This window comes from Salmo salar, chromosome 10 (assembly GCF_965601325.2).
Source record: "Salmo salar chromosome 10, fSalSal1, whole genome shotgun sequence".
Taxonomy (NCBI): domain Eukaryota; kingdom Metazoa; phylum Chordata; class Actinopteri; order Salmoniformes; family Salmonidae; genus Salmo; species Salmo salar.
Window position 1 is genome coordinate 111,757,025 of NC_138300.1, and position 20,046 is coordinate 111,777,070.

General features: G+C 45.7%; 1 protein-coding gene across 2 annotated transcripts; it reads left to right on the forward strand.

Annotated features, from left to right (window-relative positions):
• The first annotated feature begins 84 nt into the window (after window positions 1-84).
• On the forward strand, window positions 85-18,979 carry LOC106561532 (transcription initiation factor TFIID subunit 4). Of its 2 annotated transcripts, none has more exons than XM_014125592.3 (15): window positions 85-1,339; window positions 1,574-1,743; window positions 2,295-2,384; window positions 2,672-2,854; window positions 3,130-3,252; window positions 3,484-3,573; window positions 3,864-4,031; window positions 4,314-4,389; window positions 4,712-4,823; window positions 6,032-6,201; window positions 6,424-6,554; window positions 8,709-8,834; window positions 12,072-12,128; window positions 13,696-13,818; window positions 16,431-18,979. In XM_014125592.3, exons 1-15 carry the CDS (start codon window positions 127-129, stop codon window positions 16,590-16,592), a joined length of 2,994 nt encoding a protein of 997 aa, XP_013981067.3. In that variant the 5' UTR covers window positions 85-126; the 3' UTR covers window positions 16,593-18,979. The 2 variants fall into 2 exon arrangements, with proteins under 2 accessions (XP_013981067.3, XP_013981068.3); XM_014125593.3 differs by having other exon boundaries at window positions 2,675-2,854.
• The last annotated feature ends 1,067 nt before the right edge of the window (window positions 18,980-20,046 follow it).

Consider the following 20,046-nt stretch of genomic DNA (forward strand, 5'->3'; position numbering starts at 1 on the left):
ATAGGCAGCGCAAATCTTCATAAACGTAGTTTGGGGGTCCTTTCTTGAAATTCTATTTCTACGTTTGAAACCCACGCGCATGCGTACATTCTAAATTACGATTTGCACAACGGTCTATCATCAAAGATGGCGGGAGCCTCCGACCCACTGGAGGACATGCTCTTCAATGAGGTAGACGAAAAAGCTGTAAGCGACTTAGTGGGCTCTTTGGAATCGCAACTTGTCAGCCAAAAGACTTCGCCCGCCACATATTCTAATATCAAGCGAGAAGGAACTACGGGCGCTGTTAGCCAGTTCTCAGGGAAACTGCGTGATCAAGCGGGGTCTCTGGAGCCGCCACAACAAGGACACCCAAAAGCGGCGTTAAACGCGGAACCCATCGCGAATCAGGCGATGTCCAATAAGATTATCAGCGCTTCTACCTCTTCCATCGCTACTGGGGGTGTTTTAAACGCTGGTACCAATCTACAAACATATGGAGCCGCATCTCAAACCATTTCCACCGCACCACCAGGATCGGTAACTTTGCCTGCTCAGTCGACTAGCTTCAACAGAGGGACTGTTTTGGGTCCTGCTGGCACATCGGTGGTGACTGTTCCCAATCCAAACATCACAACAACAACAACAACTATCAGGACTGCTTCACCTGGTTCACAGAGTTTTAACGGTAACACTGGAGCTGTGAAGTTGGTCAACTCGCCAGCAGCTTCTCAAGTCGGGTCAGGCAGCAGCACTGTTGTAAGTACTGTCAGTGCGGGCAATTCCAATATCATTGTGTCCATGACTTCACAACCTCCTTCTCTGCCAAACTTTACTGGACCTCAACAATCTGCAGTGGCTACTACTCCCACTATTGCATTGCAAAGACAGCCCAGCCCCATGGCCATTGCCTCACAGAATGGAGTAATAGACCCCAAGGTTTCTGCAGTGGTCACACAGGGTGCAGGTTCCCTAGGGGCCACCACCTCTCAGGTCATGAACCACAGCAACACTCTCATGCACACTAAAATGGTGGCACCCAACCAGCCAGTCTCTGCTGGCCAATCAATAATTCTCGGAGGGTCTCCCCCTCCTGTTGTTGTTAACTCACCAATAAGCCAGGCACAGAGTGTGGCGAGTCCCACTCTCACAACTGGGGTGAAACCAACTGTTAATGGAGTTGGTCAGCCCACAGTGACCATCGTGAGGCCCCCCGGTACGCCGGTGATGGCTACCCCCGTACAGCAGCAGAGACCTGGGCTGTTAGCAAGTACCACGAGGACTGCTGCACCACAGCTGGCCGTCAGACCACCACAAAAGACCACCATTCAGTTACCCCCTGGATTTACCATACCACCCGGTAAGGAACCCTACTGATGTTGTAGAACCTTTTGAAACTAGGATCTGACACCCTGGAATGTTTTGATCCATTAGTCATTCAATTAATCATATTCATATAGTCCGTAGCCTATAGCCTAGTGTGCTATTCACTTTTGCTTAGGCCAAAACCCCGCAAAAGAGCAACAAAAAAGTAGACCATTTTTAAAATGACATATTGAAAAAGATGTGTGACCTGAGTGTCTTTCTCCCTCAGGCATGGTGCTGGTGCGTACGGACACGGGCCAGCTAGTGATGGTGACTCAGCAGGTTCTAGCCCAGGCCCAGGCTAAGACCCAACAAGGCCAGGCTGCTGTCTCCAACATCTCCCCCCAGCCTGGAATCCCCACCGCTGGGGCCAACATCAGAGTTAGCACTCCCAGCCAGGTACTGTATGGGGAAATCAGCATAAAGTTGTCTGGAGCGGGCTGGAATGGATTCTATCATATTAAACGTCTTTGTCTATCTGAATGGTGTGTGTCTGCCATGTAGTGTCCACATCCACAATCCTCTTGATTGGACCAAGGACAGTCATGCTGTTTGTTTGTGGGTTTGGCATAAGATCGATGCTGCTCAGGTCAGGAATATTCTGGGAGATGATGTTGTACATGATTGTAGAAGAGCTTGTCATGAGACCATAGATTATTGTGCCTGTGGTTAGTAGTCGGGTCTTGGTGCAGCGTCTGCTGCGGCTGTAGAGTCCCATTCGTGAGAGGCATTTACTGCCCCCTGTCTCAACTGAAGGTCTACCCGGATGTTGTAGGGGTGTCCCGCTGTTTCTTCCTCTTCACCCTATTCCCCTCTAGTGTTGCGCCAGTGTGATTTCACTTTTAGGAAGTCACAACAAGTTGACCATGTATCCCGGTACTAATATCCGTAATGACTGCTTTTTTTCATCCAATGTCCCTCTGGCCCCATGCTCCCCCTGTTCTCTGCAGGCCCCTGGTACGCCCCAGGCTGTCCGTCTGGCGTCCCCTTTCCAGGCAAGAATGGCCCAGTCCCCCTCTTCCTCTAGCCCTGCTATACAGGTGTGCACTTCATGTCTCCAATCTACGCCTTATGTCAGAGAACACACCTAATTATAGTAGCTACTTACTACATCCTCTTAGTAGATTGTACATTTATTTGTATGAAATACATTTGACATATTTTTCAGCCCTGTTTTTATTTGGATGTTATTTTCGTTGTTTCATTTATGTCATGTTGTAATAGTGGTTGTTTAGTCTCTCAACTGAGCTGTGTTGTGTTAACGGTTGTGTTGTTTCCACTACTGTATAAAGTTGTAGTCATTTATGCCTGTTGTCATTCTCTCCAGAAGGCCATAACCGTGGCACCTGCGGGTGCGTCTGTGTCAGTGAAAATGACCACCCCTCAGAAGGCCCAGTCTGTGATCACAGGGGGCCAGGCCCTGGTCAAGCCTGGTGCTGTACGGCCCACTATCACCCTGAACACTGCAGCAGCCAGTGCCTCTGGAACCCCTATTGCAACAGTCTCCCAGGTTTGTCAATTGTGTTACTTGTTTTTGTCAACAGGGGTACTTTGCTTCTGACACTTTGCTAGACCTGAACATTGCAGGGTTTACCACCTTTTTTCTTGGCTAATATCCTCCTTGGGGAAAGTGTTGTTTACTGTGAAGTGTGTTGTGATTTTAAATCCTCTTAAAAATAAAGTTTGATTTAATAAAATGTTATAATACCAGAGGTGGTGGTGACATGAGAAGCACATTTGAATGGAAAGTAATCATCCTGAATGACCCATTCTCCTCTCTTACAGGAAATGCAAGAGAATGTGAAGAAGTGCAAGAACTTCCTGTCCACCCTGATCAAGCTGGCGTCCCACAACTCCCCCTCCCCTGACACATCTAAGAACGTCAAGACCCTGGTGCAGGATCTACTGGTGAGTCAAGACTCCTATAGAGGACTACTATAGTTGGAAACTGTAATGACTAGATGACCTAGTCCTTGTATCATTAACAAATGCCTTATGAATGACTTATTCATGTTTAGAAATGAAAGTTATTTGAAAGTGTTTTTATGCTTTGTTTTGTAGTTCTATTGTCAGCAGAGTGAAAAGGTCCATGACATTTCATTTTAAAATTATTTTTAACGGTCCCCTGTCTTTGATTAGGATGCTAAAATCGAGCCTGAGGAATTCACCACGAGTCTGCAGGCTGAGCTGAAATCCTCTCCACAGCCGTACCTCATCCCCTTCCTCAAGGTTTGTTTGTAACCCTTAACCCTCAGCCCCCAGCATTCCTGCCCTTTAATTAGCTTATTGCAATTGAAATGCTTTATGCAATTGAAATGCAATTACTAAAGTACTATGGAACAAGTTATTACAATGAGGTTACTAGGGTAATTAGTGTTACTGCACAGGTATAAGATAAACTTTATGTAACACTTTACATTAACTTTCATAGCAGACCTGTTGCATAATTATACAAAATATAGACAGTCAACTGTTGACGACATTATCCATGTAACCCGGATGTGTTTCCCTCTGTACAGAAAAGCCTCCCTGCTCTGCGGCTGTCCCTTCTCAACAACCAGCAGTCTCTTCTGGCCTCCACCTCCGCTTCTGCCCTGGCCGTCCCCTCCACCTCCACCATCAGGCCCCGGCTCCCCACCACCATCAGCCCCGCCACGGGCATCGTCAGGACACCTACCACTGCCCTGGTACGACCCTCTGGGACTTAGACATTGGAGAGAAGCTCTGCAGTTTCTAATGGTTCTCTCTATGATGGGGCTAGTGTAATTGATTTAAGGCCGTTCTATGTTATGTCTCTATAATTGGCATAGAAGCACACATGCACACACACACTTGAGGCCATTCTATGTTGTCTTTTATATTCATTGTGTTGTGTTCTGTCTGTTATGTGCCGCTTCGCTCAACTACTGTGAGTTCCATTTTCTGTCTTCATGTTCTTATAGCTCCTCTCTTCCCCTTCTCTCTTCCAGGGTGTGAGAAGACCAGGGGTCCAGGGGGTCCAGACCCGCATGCCCATGGTCATCACTCAGACCATACGACCGCAAGGTACTAGTACTGCATAGCATCCTCTGTCTTCCCTTATGCAGACATATCTTGTCCATACAAGCTCAATATGACATCCCAGTGCTCTCCATCTATGTTTTTGTTATTGGTGAATGGCACTCGTTTTCCCCACATGATTCAACTACTCAAGGCCTGCATTGTTACTAGGGCTCTCAGGTGTGATGGTGTTGGGCTCTAACACAATGTACCAGCAGGGGATGCCCCAGGACCTGAGTTTACCCCTGGTTAAGAGCACTGCACAGAGGCCTATTTACTCACCATGCTATTGAACAGCTTGTAATGATATGTCTTGTTAATTTGTCAGGCGTAGTTACAAGAGGACCCGCTATTATCCCGGGCAGAAGTCCTGTGGGCATTGGTGCCCAGGCCTCTGCCAATCAGAAGAAGCTGAATGAGCCTGGAGGTGGGACGTTCAGGTACGTAATAGGGTAGCAGGTAGCCTAGCGATTAAGAGCCAGTAACCGAAAGGTCCCTGGTTCGAATCCCTGAGCAGACTGTTTACCTAGTCTGTCGATGTGCCCTTGATCAAGGCACTTAACCCTATGTGCTCCTGTAACTTGTTCTGGATAGGAGCGTCTGCTAAATGACTAACATGTCAATGTAATAGCCTGGTTGGCAGAGGAAAACTATAGGCTCACTGTGGGTATCTGACACCATGTAAACCTATTCAAGGCTCTTGGCATTGTTGGGCTAACGGCGTTTACTCACACAGTTTTGAGCTATAGTTCAATTCAGAGTTCAATTATTTGTTGCATTGTATTTTTTTCATTTGATCAGGTTGGTTTTACATCGTCAAATGTCAAACAAACAAAAATCTATATGATTTTCATGAAGCATCACTTGTGTGTCCCAATGTTCATATTTCTTTCGCTTTGGACTTCCAACAACATGCGTGAGGAAACAGCGCAATAGCTGCTGTAACTGCAATGGGAATAGACTATATTCAGTTGACTATATCCCTGGTATAGACCCCATCTCCCCTAATCTGCACCGGAAGCGATTATAAATGCGCTGCTACTCACAGAATGTTTCAGAGATATCAAGTTATGATGCTGCATGTATTTATCAAATGTTCTCAGTCAAACAACCAATAATAATGCACGACTGGTTATTTTCCTGTGTTTGGTCCAGACTGTTCTCAACTGCAGCGTACCGCACCACAGTATGAATTGAATCGGATTGAGAGCATCCTTTTTTAGAGAACCACAGTGTGTTGTTGAACGCTCCCAATGAACCAAACTAAGGGGGTTAACACACCAGAGTTAGACATCCACTCCAAACTAATTCGGGGGGTGAAAGCCCCCTAAGATACTTTAAAACCTTTCCATCATGATGTATGTAAACCGATCAACCACAGGATGGCAGTATTTCACAAAGTTTGGCCCAACGGTAGAGTAGAAACATACTAAAGCTAAATAAAGTCCCGTCCCTGATCAGTGTAAATAACTTCATATCCTCTGAGAAATTGACTTGAAATCTACATGGTGTAATTGACTAGGCAACCATCAACCCATATTCATGTTATTTAGCTTTCTTTAATGAACCAACATATTATCAACGTTATCTGGCCAATTCTATGATCTTCTGGGGCACACCCTGATCTGTGTGTACTGTATGTCTTTAGAGATGACGATGACATCAATGACGTGGCGTCCATGGCGGGGGTAAACCTGAACGAGGAAAACGCCCGCATCATGGCCACCAACTCTGAGCTGGTGGGCACCAAGATCCGCTCCTGTAAGGACGAGGCCTTCCTCCCACCAGGTCTGCTACACAGACGCATCATGGAGGCTGGTAGGTCATACCAGATGAGAGGCACTTGTTCACCTTCATGGATTTGAAAGGAAATGACTGGTGTAAGACACAAGCTGCTGAAAGTAGTGGAGCTCGGCCCTGATGTCTGTTGATCATCAATAAATGACTGGCCACACCTTGCCATTCCACCCCAGATAATGGCACTGATTGGCTGTCCCAATATAGTGTGCCTTTAACCCCAGCTGCTGTCTTTTCTCTCAGCCAAGAGGTTTGGGGTGACCGAGGTCCCAGCTGAGACAGTGAACTACATCTCCCATGCTACCCAGGCCAGGCTGAGATCCATGCTGGAGAAAGTGTCCACTATTGCCCAGCACCGCACCGACGGGGGCAAGGTAAGAGCAGGGAGAGTAGGGGTTGTCATGAACAGAAGTACATAAAGCGTACATGAATAACACGCATAACGTATGAACAACAACATGAGCAGTACACAAACTACATAAGCACCATTGTTCCTGTCTCTTCTGTCTTTCACTCTCCCCTCTCTTTCACTCTCCCTCTCTCCCCTCTCTCACTCTCTTTCACTCTCCCTCTCTTTCACTCTCCCTCTCTCCTCTCTTTCACTCTCCCTCTCTCCTCTCTTTCACTCTCCCTCTCTTTCACTCTCCCTCTCTTTCACTCTCCCTCTCTTTCACTCTCCCTCTCTTTCACTCTCCCTCTCTTTCACTCTCCCTCTCTCCTCTCTTTCACTCTCCTCTCTTTCACTCTCCCTCTCTTTCACTCTCCCTCTCTTTCACTCTCCCTCTCTCCTCTCTTTCACTCTCCCTCTCTTTCACTCTCCCTCTCTTTCACTCTCCCTCTCTTTCACTCTCCCACTCTTTCACTCTCCCACTCTTTCACTCTCCCTCTCTTTCACTCTCCCTCTCTTTCACTCTCCCTCTCCCTCTCTCCCCTCTTTCACTCTCCCTCTCTTTCACTCTCCCTCTCTTTCACTCTCCCTCTCTCCCCTCTCTTTCACTCTCCCCTCTCTTTCACTCTCCCCTCTCTTTCACTCTCCCTCTCTCCCCTCTCTTTCACTCTCCCTCTCTTTCACTCTCCCTCTCTCCCCTCTCTTTCACTCTCCCTCTCTCCCCTCTCTTTCACTCTCCCTCTCTTTCACTCTCCCTCTCTCCCCTCTCTTTCACTCTCCCTCTCTTTCACTCTCCCTCTCTCCCCTCTCTTTCACTCTCCCTCTCTTTCACTCTCCCTCTCTTTCACTCTCCCTCTCTCCCCTCTCTTTCACTCTCCCTCCCTTTCACTCTCCCTCTCTCCCCTCTCTTTCACTCTCCCTCTCTCCCCTCTCTTTCACTCTCCCTCTCTTTCACTCTCCCTCTCTCCCCTCTCTTTCACTCTCCCTCTCTTTCACTCTCCCTCTCTCCCCTCTCTTTCACTCTCCCTCTCTCCCCTCTCTTTCACTCTCCCTCTCTTTCACTCTCCCTCTCTTTCACTCCCTCTCTCCCCTCTCTTTCACTCTCCCTCTCTTTCACTCTCCCTCTCTCCCCTCTCTTTCACTCTCCCTCTCTTTCACTCTCCCTCTCTCCCCTCTCTTTCACTCTCCCTCTCTCCCCTCTCTTTCACTCTCCCTCTCTTTCACTCTCTTTCACTCTTCCTCCCCCCTCTCGCTTTCTCCCCTCTCGCTTTCTCTCCCTCTCTCCCCTCTCGCTTTCTCTCCCTTCTCGCTTTCTCTCCCTCTCTCCCCTCTCACTTTCTCTCCCTCTCTCCCCTCTCGCTTTCTCTCCCCTCTCGCTTTCTCTCCCTCTCTCCCCTCTCGCTTTCTCTCGCTTTCTCTCCCTTCTCGCTTTCTGTCCCTCTCTCCCCTCTCGCTTTCTCTCCCTCTCTCCCCTCTCACTTTCACTCTCCCCTCTCGCTTTCTCTCCCTTCTCGCTTTCTCTCCCTCTCTCCCCTCTCGCTTTCTCTCCCTCTCTCCCCTCTCACTTTCTCTCCCTCTCTCCCCTCTCACTTTCTCTCCCCTCTCGCTTTCTCTCCCTCTCTCCCCTCTCGCTTTCTCTCGCTTTCTCTCCCTTCTCGCTTTCTCTCCCTCTCTCCCCTCTCACTTTCTCTCCCTCTCTCCCCTCTCGCTTTCTCTCCCCTCTCGCTTTCTCTCCCTCTCTCCCCTCTCGCTTTCTCTCCCTTCTCGCTTTCTCTCCCTCTCTCCCCTCTCGCTTTCTCTCCCTCTCTCCCCTCTCACTTTCTCTCCCTCTCTCCCCTCTCGCTTTCTCTCCCCTCTCGCTTTCTCTCCCTCTCTCCCCTCTCGCTTTCTCTCGCTTTCTCTCCCCTCTCGCTTTCTCTCCCTCTCTCCCCTCTCGCTTTCTCTCCCCTCTCGCTTTCTCTCCCTCTCTCCCCTCTCGCTTTCTCTCACTTTCTCTCCCTTCTCGCTTTCTGTCCCTCTCTACCCTCTCGCTTTCTGTCCCTCTCTCCCCTCTCGCTTTCTCTCCCCTCTCGCTTTCTCTCCCTCTCTCCCCTCTCGCTTTCACTCTCCCCTCTCTCCTGTCCCTTCCTTCTCTCTGCAGGATGAGGAATGGTATGAGCCGTCGACAGACGTCAGGGCCCAGCTCCGCTTTTTTGAGCAGCTGGAAAGGATGGAGAAACAGAGGAAGGACGAACAGGAGAGAGAGGTCCTACTCAAGGCTGCCAAGGTACCTACAGAACAGAGTAGAGTTCAGTAGAGACAGACCACCACCTGACTACATGCACACTGGCTCTAGGTCATTACCACTTTACTGCATTACCCCAAATTACAAGTTGAACTCGAAGTGCCCGTTAATAGCTGCACTATTTTGAGTTGAGCAACAAAAGTGTGTGTGTGTGTGTACACTTGATCTTGTGTGTGCGTGCATTTGTGTGTGTCCACCCGATGGGAAGGATGTGACACCTGAAAGAGGTAATTAGTGGAGTTTGAACAGAGCCCACCTTCACTGGGGCGTACACACACTCACACTCAAATCTGAAGATTATATGCACAGTATGTTTGTTAGCACTATTTTTCCTAAGAGTAATTAGCTATCTAGAACCTTAAAGGCTGTCCCCATAGGAGAACCTTTTGAAGAACCCTTTTGGGTTCCAGGTAGAACCCTTTCTACAGGATTCTACATGGAACACAAAAGGATACTGACTGGAACCAAAAAGGATTCTGCTATGGGAACAGCCGAAGAACCCTTTTTTCTAAGAGTGTAGCCAGCCAGTTTTAGTGGAATGATTCCAATAATTTTTCAATTTAACTGCCAATAGGCCAACGTTCCATACAACATCCACAGCCATACACTGGCTGAAATCTGTTGATGATGGGACTTAGACAAGTTGTAAATGCAACAAGTACTGATAATAACACTCGCAGCTTCCCAAGAAAACCAAAAAATGTAGACATTGATGGACTGTTTACATATATTTTAGAGGATATTTATATAGAAAATTGGTATAAAACCTGCATGAACTGTATATGTTGACAATGTTTTATGTTGTAAATAATTCTATTACACTTTCTGATATATCACATGCCTTACTTTTATTTTCCTCCATAAGTAAAAGCAGGAAATACATTACCTACGCCTCTGCTGCCGATCATTCCAATTAGGCTGGTTTGGATGTCTCCCTGACCAAAATGGCTGATATTATGATTCTGGAACTTTGAGGGTTTATGACATTTAGTAATTGAATAGGATCACTATGGTTATATTATAGTTACTATTATGAGTTGTTGTTCATTCAGGCTGGATGTATCTTGTGGTTAAAGGGATAGTTCACCCAAATTACAATATTACATATTGGTTTCCTTACACTGTAATCAGTCTATGCACACGGTATGACAGCAATGCTTTGGTTTAGTTTCCACAGGGAAACTAAACTTGATTTATTTTCCCTGGAACTGTTTCCACATGATAACATTTTTGCATTTGTGGCACAAATCCCATGGGACCAATATTATGAGCAATTTTCAAGCATGTCCAAATCATTCCGAAGTATCTAAAATCAATTGTGAAGCTCAACAAAGTCACTTATAGATGATTTTGGACATGACGCGCAATAAATTATATTGGTCCCATGACTTGAATGGGATTTGTGACACGTGCTAAAACGTTAGCATGTGGAAACGGTGCCCTGGAAACTAAACCAAAGCATGAATTTGTCTCATGCCTTATCCATAGACTGCTTACAGTGTGAGGAAACGAATGTGTCATTTTGTGATTTGAATGTACTATGCCTTTTAAACACATTACATTCGGAAAGTATTCAGACCTCTTCACTTTTTTTCACATTTTATTATGTTACAGCCATATTCTAAAATGTATAAAAAAATATATAGATATATTTAATCCTCATAAATGTACAGACAGCACCCCATAATGACAAAGCGAAAACAGGTTTTTAGACATTTTTGCAAGTGTATTAAAAATAAAAACCAGAAAATACCTTATTTACATACGTTTACAGACCCTTTGCTATGAGATTTGAAATTGAGCTCAGGTGCATCCTGTTTCCATTGATCATCCTTAACATGTTTCTACAGCTTGATTGGAGTCCACCTGTGGTAAATTCAATTGATTGGATATGATTTGGAAGAGCACACATCTGTCTATATACGGAAAAACCAGGCCATCGGGTAGAAGGAATTGTCCGTAGAGCTCCGGAATAGGATTGTCTCGAGGCACAAAACATTTCTGCAGTATTGAAGGTCTCCAAGAACAGTGGCCTCCATAATTCTTAAATGGAAGAAGTTTGGAACCACCAAGACTCTTCCTAGAGCTGGCTGCCCGGCCAACTGGAGCAATCGGAGGAGAAGGGATAGGATCAGGGAGGTGACCAAGAACCCGATGGTCACTCTGACAGAGCTCCAGAGTTCCTCTGTGGAGATGGGAGAACCTTTCAGAAGGACAACCATCTCTGCAGCACTCCACCAATCAGGCCTTTATGGTAGAGTGGCCAGACGGAAGCCACTCCTCAGTAGAAGGCACATGACAGCCTGCAGTAAAAGGCACCTAAAGACCCTCAGACTATGAGAAACAAGATTCTCTGATCTGACAAAACCAAGATTAAACTCTTTGGCCTGAATGCCAAGCGTCAAGTCTGGAGGAAACCTGGCACCATCCATGGTGGCAGCATCATGCCGTGGGGATGTTTTTCAGTGGCAGGGAATGGGAGACTAGTCAGGATCGAGGGAAAGATGAGCAGAGCAAAATACAGAGAGATCCTTGATGAAAACCTGCTCCAGAGCACTCAGGACTTCAAACTGAAACAAAGGTTCACCTGCCAACAGGACAACGACCCTAAGCACACAGCCAAGATAACGCAGGAGTGGCTTTCAGACATGTCTCTGAATGTCCTTGAGTGGCCAAGCCAGATCACGAACTTGAACCCGATCGAACTTCTCTGGAGAGACCTGAAAATAGCTGTGCAGCAACGCTCCCCATCCAACCTGACAGAGCTTGAGAGAATCTGCAGAGAAGAATGGGAGAAACTCCCCAAATACAGGAGTGCCAAGCTTGTAGTGTCATACCCAAGAAGACTCAAGGCTGTAATCGCTGCCAAAGGTGCTTCAACAAAGTACTGAGTAAAGGGTCTGAATACTTATGTCAATATCAATGTTTCATTTTTAATACATTTGCAATTGTTGTTATTTTTTTTGCTTTGTCATTATGGGGTTGTGTATGTGTGTAGATTTGAGGGAAAAAATAATTGTATCAATTTTAGAATAAGGCTGTAACATAAAATGTGGAAAAAGTCAAGGGTCTGAATACTTTCCGAAATGCACTGTAAATGCTATAATAAGCACTGGTTTCTGACTATAACATTGTCTTAAGCTATCGCCCCGATATCTCTCTCGTAACAGAGCATGTACCTTTTTGTCTCTCTAACCTGTCTCTCTCTCTACTCTATAGAGTCGCGCCAGACAGGAGGACCCAGAACAAGCTCGGTTGAAGGCGAAAGCTAAGGAGGTAATTGCTTCATTTTTTTTTAAAGCAATTGACATATTATTAATGTCCATGTACAATATAAAAAAACGATGTAGTCCATTGTCAGCTACAGACTGGTATGTAAGAACTTCCTACCAAAATACACAAATTCTCCATATAGTCCATATAGTTCTGCTACCTTCCCAACCATGCCACTATTTGAAGCTAGCTCTCCCCGTATTATAGCTCTGCCTTGGGCTACACTGTCTGTCTGGACAGTGCCTCGCCACTACCAGCCAGAGTGGGTACTGAGGTCAGAGAGCATTATCCATAAAGATCTGGACAGGGGAGCCCAGGTCAGGACATGTTCAATCATTCTGAACATTATAGTGCATTGTAAAAGTTGCCTAATCAGTATTTGTTTTGCTGAATCATTTGTGTTTGTGCTGGGCTGGAACAAAGATGCACAAGCCCAGTCGCTCCCCAGGAGGAGGGTTGGCCACCCCTGGTTTAACGCCTAGTGGGCCAAAAACCAAAACACCTCTGGTTTTTATTATCTCTTTCTAATTGGGGATTAATTCAGACCTTGGACATCAGGTGAATGGACTCCCTGTCCAATCAATCGTATTGACTGTACACTTGTTTATTCCACTTGTAACTCTGTGTTGTTGTTTGTGTCGCACTGCTTTGCTTTATCTTGGCAAGGTCACAGTTATAAATGACAACTTGTTCTCAACTAGCTTACCTGGTTAAATAAAGGTGAAATAAAACAAATCTGTGACATGAATAAATCAATACTACTAACAGGTAGAAAGAACCATCAGTCCTTGGGCCCTCCAGGCCTCTGGCCTGTGTGATAGACTAGTTTCAGAAAGTGTGATGAAGTGCCTTTACCACTTCATCAAGCAGGCAGACAGACAGACAGGCAGGCAGACAGACAGGCAGGCAAGGACCTGACCTGAAGCAACCTTGGCTAGACCTACAGAGCCCCACTCTCTGCCTTGTGACCTCATAATGCCTGAAGATACAATGTTCCTTTCACACACACGCTAGCCTGCTTCAGGCTGTTGGCCTCTGCTTCATCTTGACCTCCAGGGTCAGGTCACAGGTCACTGTACTTCGTCACCAGGGTGTGTGTGTGCGTACCATGTGCAGCACCTCTTTCAATTAGCATTACAGTGTCTTAATGAGGATGTCAACGTTGCCTTGAATTATGTCTCCTATTGGTTAGTCTCCTAATGGTTAGTCTCCTATTGGTTAGTCTCCTATTGGTTAGTCTCCTCAACACTTCTTTCCCCCTCTTCTCTTCTCCCCCCAGTCTCCTCCTTTGGAGCGGGCTGCTGTTTTACCCTAGCAGTTTGTAGGACTGCTGCAGAAGTATTTGTATTCATGGCAGATAATAATAGTCTGATAATATGCAGCTCTATATGTAGGCCTATTAGATTGTTGAACTGTAGGTCTTTTCAGGGCTCATTATACGGCACCTTCTTGGCGCTGTAACTTTCTCCATTCCAGCTTTTATGCTACCAATGATAGATCCTGTTCAGGGTGTAAATCAGACAGGAAACTATACATGTCTGTGGCTCTCTCTCTCCCTTTCCCCTTTCAGATGCAGCAGGCAGAGCAGGCCCAGATCCGACAGCGTGAAGCCAACCTCACTGCCCTGGCTGCCATCGGGCCCCGTAAGAAACGCAAGATGGACTCGCCAGGGGGCTCCACATCGGGCACAGAGGTAAGGGTGCTAAAATGTAGCAGTAAGAATAGAAACACACAAATAGGATATTCAAAGTTGACAGATATCCTCATTCCCCAATGACTTTCACCACCTGACTTTCCATCACATTTTAAGAAAACATGATCGTTTTTTAAGTGGGGATAGCTTTGTCCACTCTACTCTGTCATCAGTACACCCCCCCCCCCCCCCCCCTCCCTCTCTATCCAGCAGTGTGAATGTGACCAGAGTTGAGTGAAGGGGGTCAGCGTGGGCCTCTAGGCTTGTTGTGGGTGTCTGCACCGCTCTACCCCCTCCAAGCCCCCCCTCCTCTCACCCCCTCAGGGGAGCCATAGATTTCAGCTCTGCAGAAATAAGCCTGAGGGGGGAACACAGCCCGGGGCGGCTGCAGTATGGGTGCCTCAGTCACACCACCTTCCACCCCCACCCACATCCAGCCCAGAGGTATCCCCACAGCGATCCCAGACAAAGGGGGCTCTGTGCGGGGTGAGAGCCACGGATTAGGAGAGGGAGGGAATGCAAGCGAGGGAACATTGTAGGGAAGGGGAGGGTGTAATCATGAACTTTGACAGATGCCTCAGCGTGAAAGGGATGGGGAATTGCTAAGCCAAATGTACATCTAGCAAGCTAGTCAGTCAACCAGTTGATAGGTTAGCCAGTCGGTGAGCTAGTCAGGAAGTTGGCTAGTCTTTCAAATCGGTGAGCTGCATTTGTTGCTAGCTAGTTTGTAATATGGGTATGTTGGACTACAGTCAGTCAGTCAGTTAGTTAATAGTTAGGAAGTCAACAAGGTAGTCCCTTATGGGCTGTTTATTTTTCTACTGTAGCTAATGAGTTAGAAATGCCGTTCCTCATACATACCCAAACGGCCTGTAGGGCTCGTGCCAGGCTGATGTGTCTATATCTCAACCCTGATCACGCCTGCAGATGGGAGCTAAGGGGCCTGCTGGGGCTGCATGGGGCTCCAACCTCAGGGCAGAGTAGTTACAAAGAAGGCAGTTCAGCGACGAGAAGACAACAAGATGAACAATTATTTGCCATGTTTTCCAAAAAACCCTGATGAAAGCTAAGAGCCAAAACGCGTTGGTTTTATCAATAGTTTATCAACTTCCACTGCCCTCCAAGACTTGCTGAATTTCCTATTCACTTCAATGTGCTCCAACTTCCCGTGTGAAAGGGAGTTCCCTGATCAGACCGGTCACAGTTATATCACAAGAGGATCTTTGACCGATTTTAGTCAGAAGAGCAGTGATCTCGTGCTATCCATCATGCTTGATTGCAGTGGGTGATTGTAGCGTCTCGTTGGAGACTCCACTGGGTGTGTAACGTTGGGGGCGTTCGTTGTGCCAGTATGGAGTACACACCCTTGGGCATAGGGTGTGTGCGTGTTTTGTGTGCAGGAGGTAACCACGCCTGCAGGCTGTTAAGCTGTATAATGCTCTGATTGTGTTCCTGTATGGACCTGGAGCCTCATTCCTATCCTCTAGTGTCAGCTCTCCCCTCAGGCTCTCAGCACAGAGAAGTAGAATATACACTCAATTTATATAATAGGAACCACCATTGGCTCACAAAACAACCATTACATACAGTGCCTTCAGAAAGTATTCATAGCCCTTGATTTATTCTACATTTTGTTGTGCTACAGCCTGAATTGTAAATGGATGAAATAGATTTTACACACAATACCCCATAATGATAAAGTAAAAATGTTTTTAGAAATTTTTGCGAATGCATTGAAAATTAATTACAAAAAGTATCTAATTTACATAAGTATTCCCTGAGTCAATACTTTGTAGAAGCACCTTTGGCACCGATTACAGCTGAGTGTCTTTGGGTAAGTCTCTAAGAGCTTTGCACACCTGGATTATACAGTATTTGCCCATTTATTCTTTAAAAAAAGGGTTGCAATTCCATTGAATTAGGAATAGTTTAATAGTTTAATATGCCACAAAACCTAGAATTGCCTTATGTGTATCCCACAAAAAAGATTCACTGTTATAAGCTAACTTTTTTGATGTATTTAAGGAAAATTCCCAAAATTCCCAGCCTTAACTTCCCATGGAAAATTTCCTGGAAAGTTTCTGACCCTTTGCAACCCTAATTCCAAATAATCCTAACCCTTTATTTCGTCATACACCTCCACAGGGTTATTGGGTTAGACACTGAGTTCACTAAGACATATACAATTTCCTCACCCATTCAAACAAGCTTTAGGACATTTCAGGAGTATTCAAAACAATGCATCAATTCAAGCCACACTGTTTGACACTGGCTGTTTTAAAGTGTTGTATTTAGGTGGTGTAGAATCTTGCGAAAGCTTTTTCGGCGATTTGGAGCCATAGGCTAAGGGTGTGACCGTTTCCCTCAGGCTGTGTCCACACCTTGTATGAAACTGTGGTGATGCACACACAAGCCTGGGCCGTGAGAGCTGAATTTAAATTTCTCTAGCTAGTAAAACTGCATCGCTTGTTCCCTGCCTGCCTTCATTACTATTACTTAGGCCTACTTGTTTTGATACACATTGCCAACACCGATATTTTAAGTCAATTAAAACAACCCTAAATCACTTACTAGTAGATGTAACTTTTTTAATGTCGTCCCTTTGTCCTCAGGTTGCTTCGGGTTCAGGGGATGGCTCTTCCACAGCTGCCTCCTCCCGCCAACAGCTCCGTCAGCGGATCACGCGAGTCAACCTCAGGGACTTTATCTTCTGCCTGGAGCAGGAGAGGGCCACATCCAGGTCCTTATTGCTTTATAAGGCTCTCCTGAAGTAGTGAAGTCCTCAGTTAATTACACATTCTTACTGTTCTACACAGCTCTCCTGAAGTAGTGGGGGTACCACAAGGTTCAGTACTCATTACAAATCCTTCTTCACAGCTCTCCTAAAGTATGACGTCCTACAGAGTTTAGTACTCAGCCGGCCCGTTACAAATCCATAAGGGTTCTCTAGTCGACCCAATACAAATCTCTACTGTTCTACACAACTCTCCTGAAGTAGGGCGTCCACAAGGGTTCTGTACTCGACCTGATGCAAATCCTTACTACTCGATAAGGCTCTCCTAACGTAGGGGTAACACAGGGCTCTGTACTATGCCCATAACACATTTGCGATTAGTAAAGTTTCCCCTTTGCCCCCCATCTCTACACATGCCTTCATTCCCATACCACATTATCATAAAGCCCCCCCATCTCTACACACACCTTCATGTACAGTGAGGGGGAAAAAGTATTTGATCCCCTGCTGATTTTGTACGTTTGCCCACTGACAAAGAAATGATCAGTCTATAATTTTAATGGTAGGTTTATTTGAACAGTGAGAGACAGAATAACAACAAAAACATCCAGAAAAACACATGTAAAAAATGTTATTAAATTATTTGCATTTTAATGAGTGAAATAAGTATTTGACCCCTCTGCAAAACATGAGTTAGTACTTGGTGGCAAAACCCTTGTTGGCAATCAGAGGTCAGACGTTTCTTGTAGTTGGCCACCAGGTTTGCACACATCTCAGGAGGGATTTTGTCCCACTCCTCTTTGCAGATCTTCTCCAAGTCATTAAGGTTTCGAGGCTGACGTTTGGCAACTCGAACCTTCAGCTCCCGCCACAGATTTTCTATGGGATTAAGGTCTGGAGACTGGCTAGGCCACTCCCTGACCTTAATGTGGTCTTCTTGAGCCACTCCTTTGTTGTCTTGGCCGTTTTGGGTCATTGTCATGCTGGAATATCCATCCACGACCCATTTTCAATGCCCTGACTGAGGGAAGGAGGATCTCACCCAAGATTTGACGGTACATGGCCCCGTCCATCGTCCCTTTGATGCGGTGAAGTTGTCCTGTCCCCTTAGCAGAAAAACACCCCCAAAGCATGTTTCCACCTCCATGTTTGACGGTGGGGATGGTGTTCTTGGGGTCATAGGCAGCATTCCTCCTCCAAACACGGCGAGTTCAGTTGATGCCAAAGAGCTCCATTTTGGTCTCATCTGATCACAACACTTTCACACAGTTGTCCTCTGAATCATTCAGATGTTCATTGGCAAACTTCAGACGGGCATCTATATGTGCTTTCTTGAGCAGGGGGACCTTGCGGGCGCTGCAGGATTTCAGTCCTTCACGGCGTAGTGTGTTACCAATTGTTTTCTTGGTGACTATGGTCCCAGCTGCCTTGAGATCATTGACAAGATCCTCCTGTGTAGTTCTGGGCTAATTCCTCACCGTTCTCATGATCATTGCAACTCCACGAGGTGAGATCTTGCATGGAGCCCCAGGCTGAGGGAGATTGACAGTTCTTTTGTGTTTCTTCCATTTGCGAATAATCGCACCAACTGTTGTCACCTTCTCACCAAGCTGCTTGGCGATGGTCTTGTAGCCCATTCCAGCCTTGTGTAGCTCTGCAATCTTGTCCCTGACATCCTTGGAGAGCTCTTTGGTCTTGGCCATGGTGAAGAGTTTGATATCTGATTGATTGATTGCTTCTGTGGACAGGTGTCTTTTATACAGGTAACAAGCTGAGATTAGGAGCACTCCCTTTAAGAGTGTGCTCCTAATCTCAGCTCGTTACCTGTATAAAAGACACCTGGGAGCCAGAAATCTTTCTGATTGAGAGGGGGTCAAATACTTATTTCCCTCATTGAAATGCAAATCATTTTATAACATTTTTGACATGCATTTTTCTGGATTTTTTTGTTGTTATTCTGTCTCTCACTGATCAAATAAACCTACCATTAAAATTATAGACTGATCATTTCTTTGTCAGTGGGCAAACATACAAAGTCAGCAGGGGATCAAATACTTTTTCCCCTAACTGTATCACCCCTTGCATCTGAAGCTAAGCAACCCCACACCACCCTAACGTTGCTCCCAGATCATACTGCCCCTTGGGACAGGTACACTGGCTACTCTTTCACTTGGCCACATCCTTGTTTTTACATCACGTCTAGTCTCATTCACTAGCTGTGTGCTTTACAATGCTGAGAGCCTAGAAGCTGGCAGGTGGGCACACAACAAGCTAGAAGAAAAAGAAACACACACCTATTAAGGCGAGGTGCTGGCTAGCGGAGTAGAAAACTTGAAAATAAGGGAGAGCCGCACACTCTAGGAGCTCAGATGTAAATATTTAATATCCAACGTTTGGACAGCCAAGCTGTCTTCATCAGGGTATCATCACACACACTGCGAGATGACTCATTTATATAGTGTCAAAAGACACACAGGTGTCTGTAATCATGGCCAAGTGTGGCCTAATATCATTGGTTAATTCTCAAATATAAAAATGGCATACGAAGAACAGCATACAAAAAAACAAATGGATAGCATACGATCATAGATTCATTTTAGACTACACAAGCTTACAAACAATTACAATGGCAAAGTCACAATTATCACAAGAATGGCTTCAGATCAAAGTCTATGTTGAGACCGAAGGGAGCAAGGGTCTTTAAGTTAAAGATCCAGGCAGCCTCTCGTTTTAACAATAAATGATCAAGATCACCCCCTCTCCTAGGGAGGGTGACATGTATGCTGTTCTTTGTATGCCATTTTTATATTTGAGAATTAACCAATGATATTAGGCCACACTTGGCCATGATTACAGACACCTGTGTGTCTTTTGACACTATATAAACGAGTCATCCCGCAGTGTGTGTGATGATACCCTGATGAAGACAGCTTGGCTGTCCAAACGATGGATATTAAATATTTACATCTGAGCTCCTAGAGTGTGTGACTCCCTTATTTTCAGGTGGGCACAAAACGCCTTTTTTTTTACCATGACTCCTATGTACCTCGAGATGCCTTGAGTCTCTGTCCCAATCTGTTGCGTCGTTCTCAAACAACCTACAGTAGTCATATTTATGTCGGGGTCCTTGCTATTTAAGCCTAATGCCACCCCACTAAGGATGTTGCATCACATCATATATAAACTTGGACCAACAGGATTGTTTGGTCACCGTGGTCAGGATCTGTGCTCTCCAGGGGCCTTATTTATCAACTGTGCGTTCATTTCTTACTAAATTCTGGCATACCTGGAGATTGATAAATCCTACAAACTGTCCCATGCAACATATACGCATGTTTTCAGTGATAAATCAGAACCAAATTACATTATATTTTTTTAACAAAAACACCCTCATTAGCTGTATGATTTGGAAATGTTGGAACTGGGCCATGTCCTTTTAGAAAAGAAAGCTGAATAGCAAATTTGATTACATTTTTGTAGAGGTGTGGGCAGAA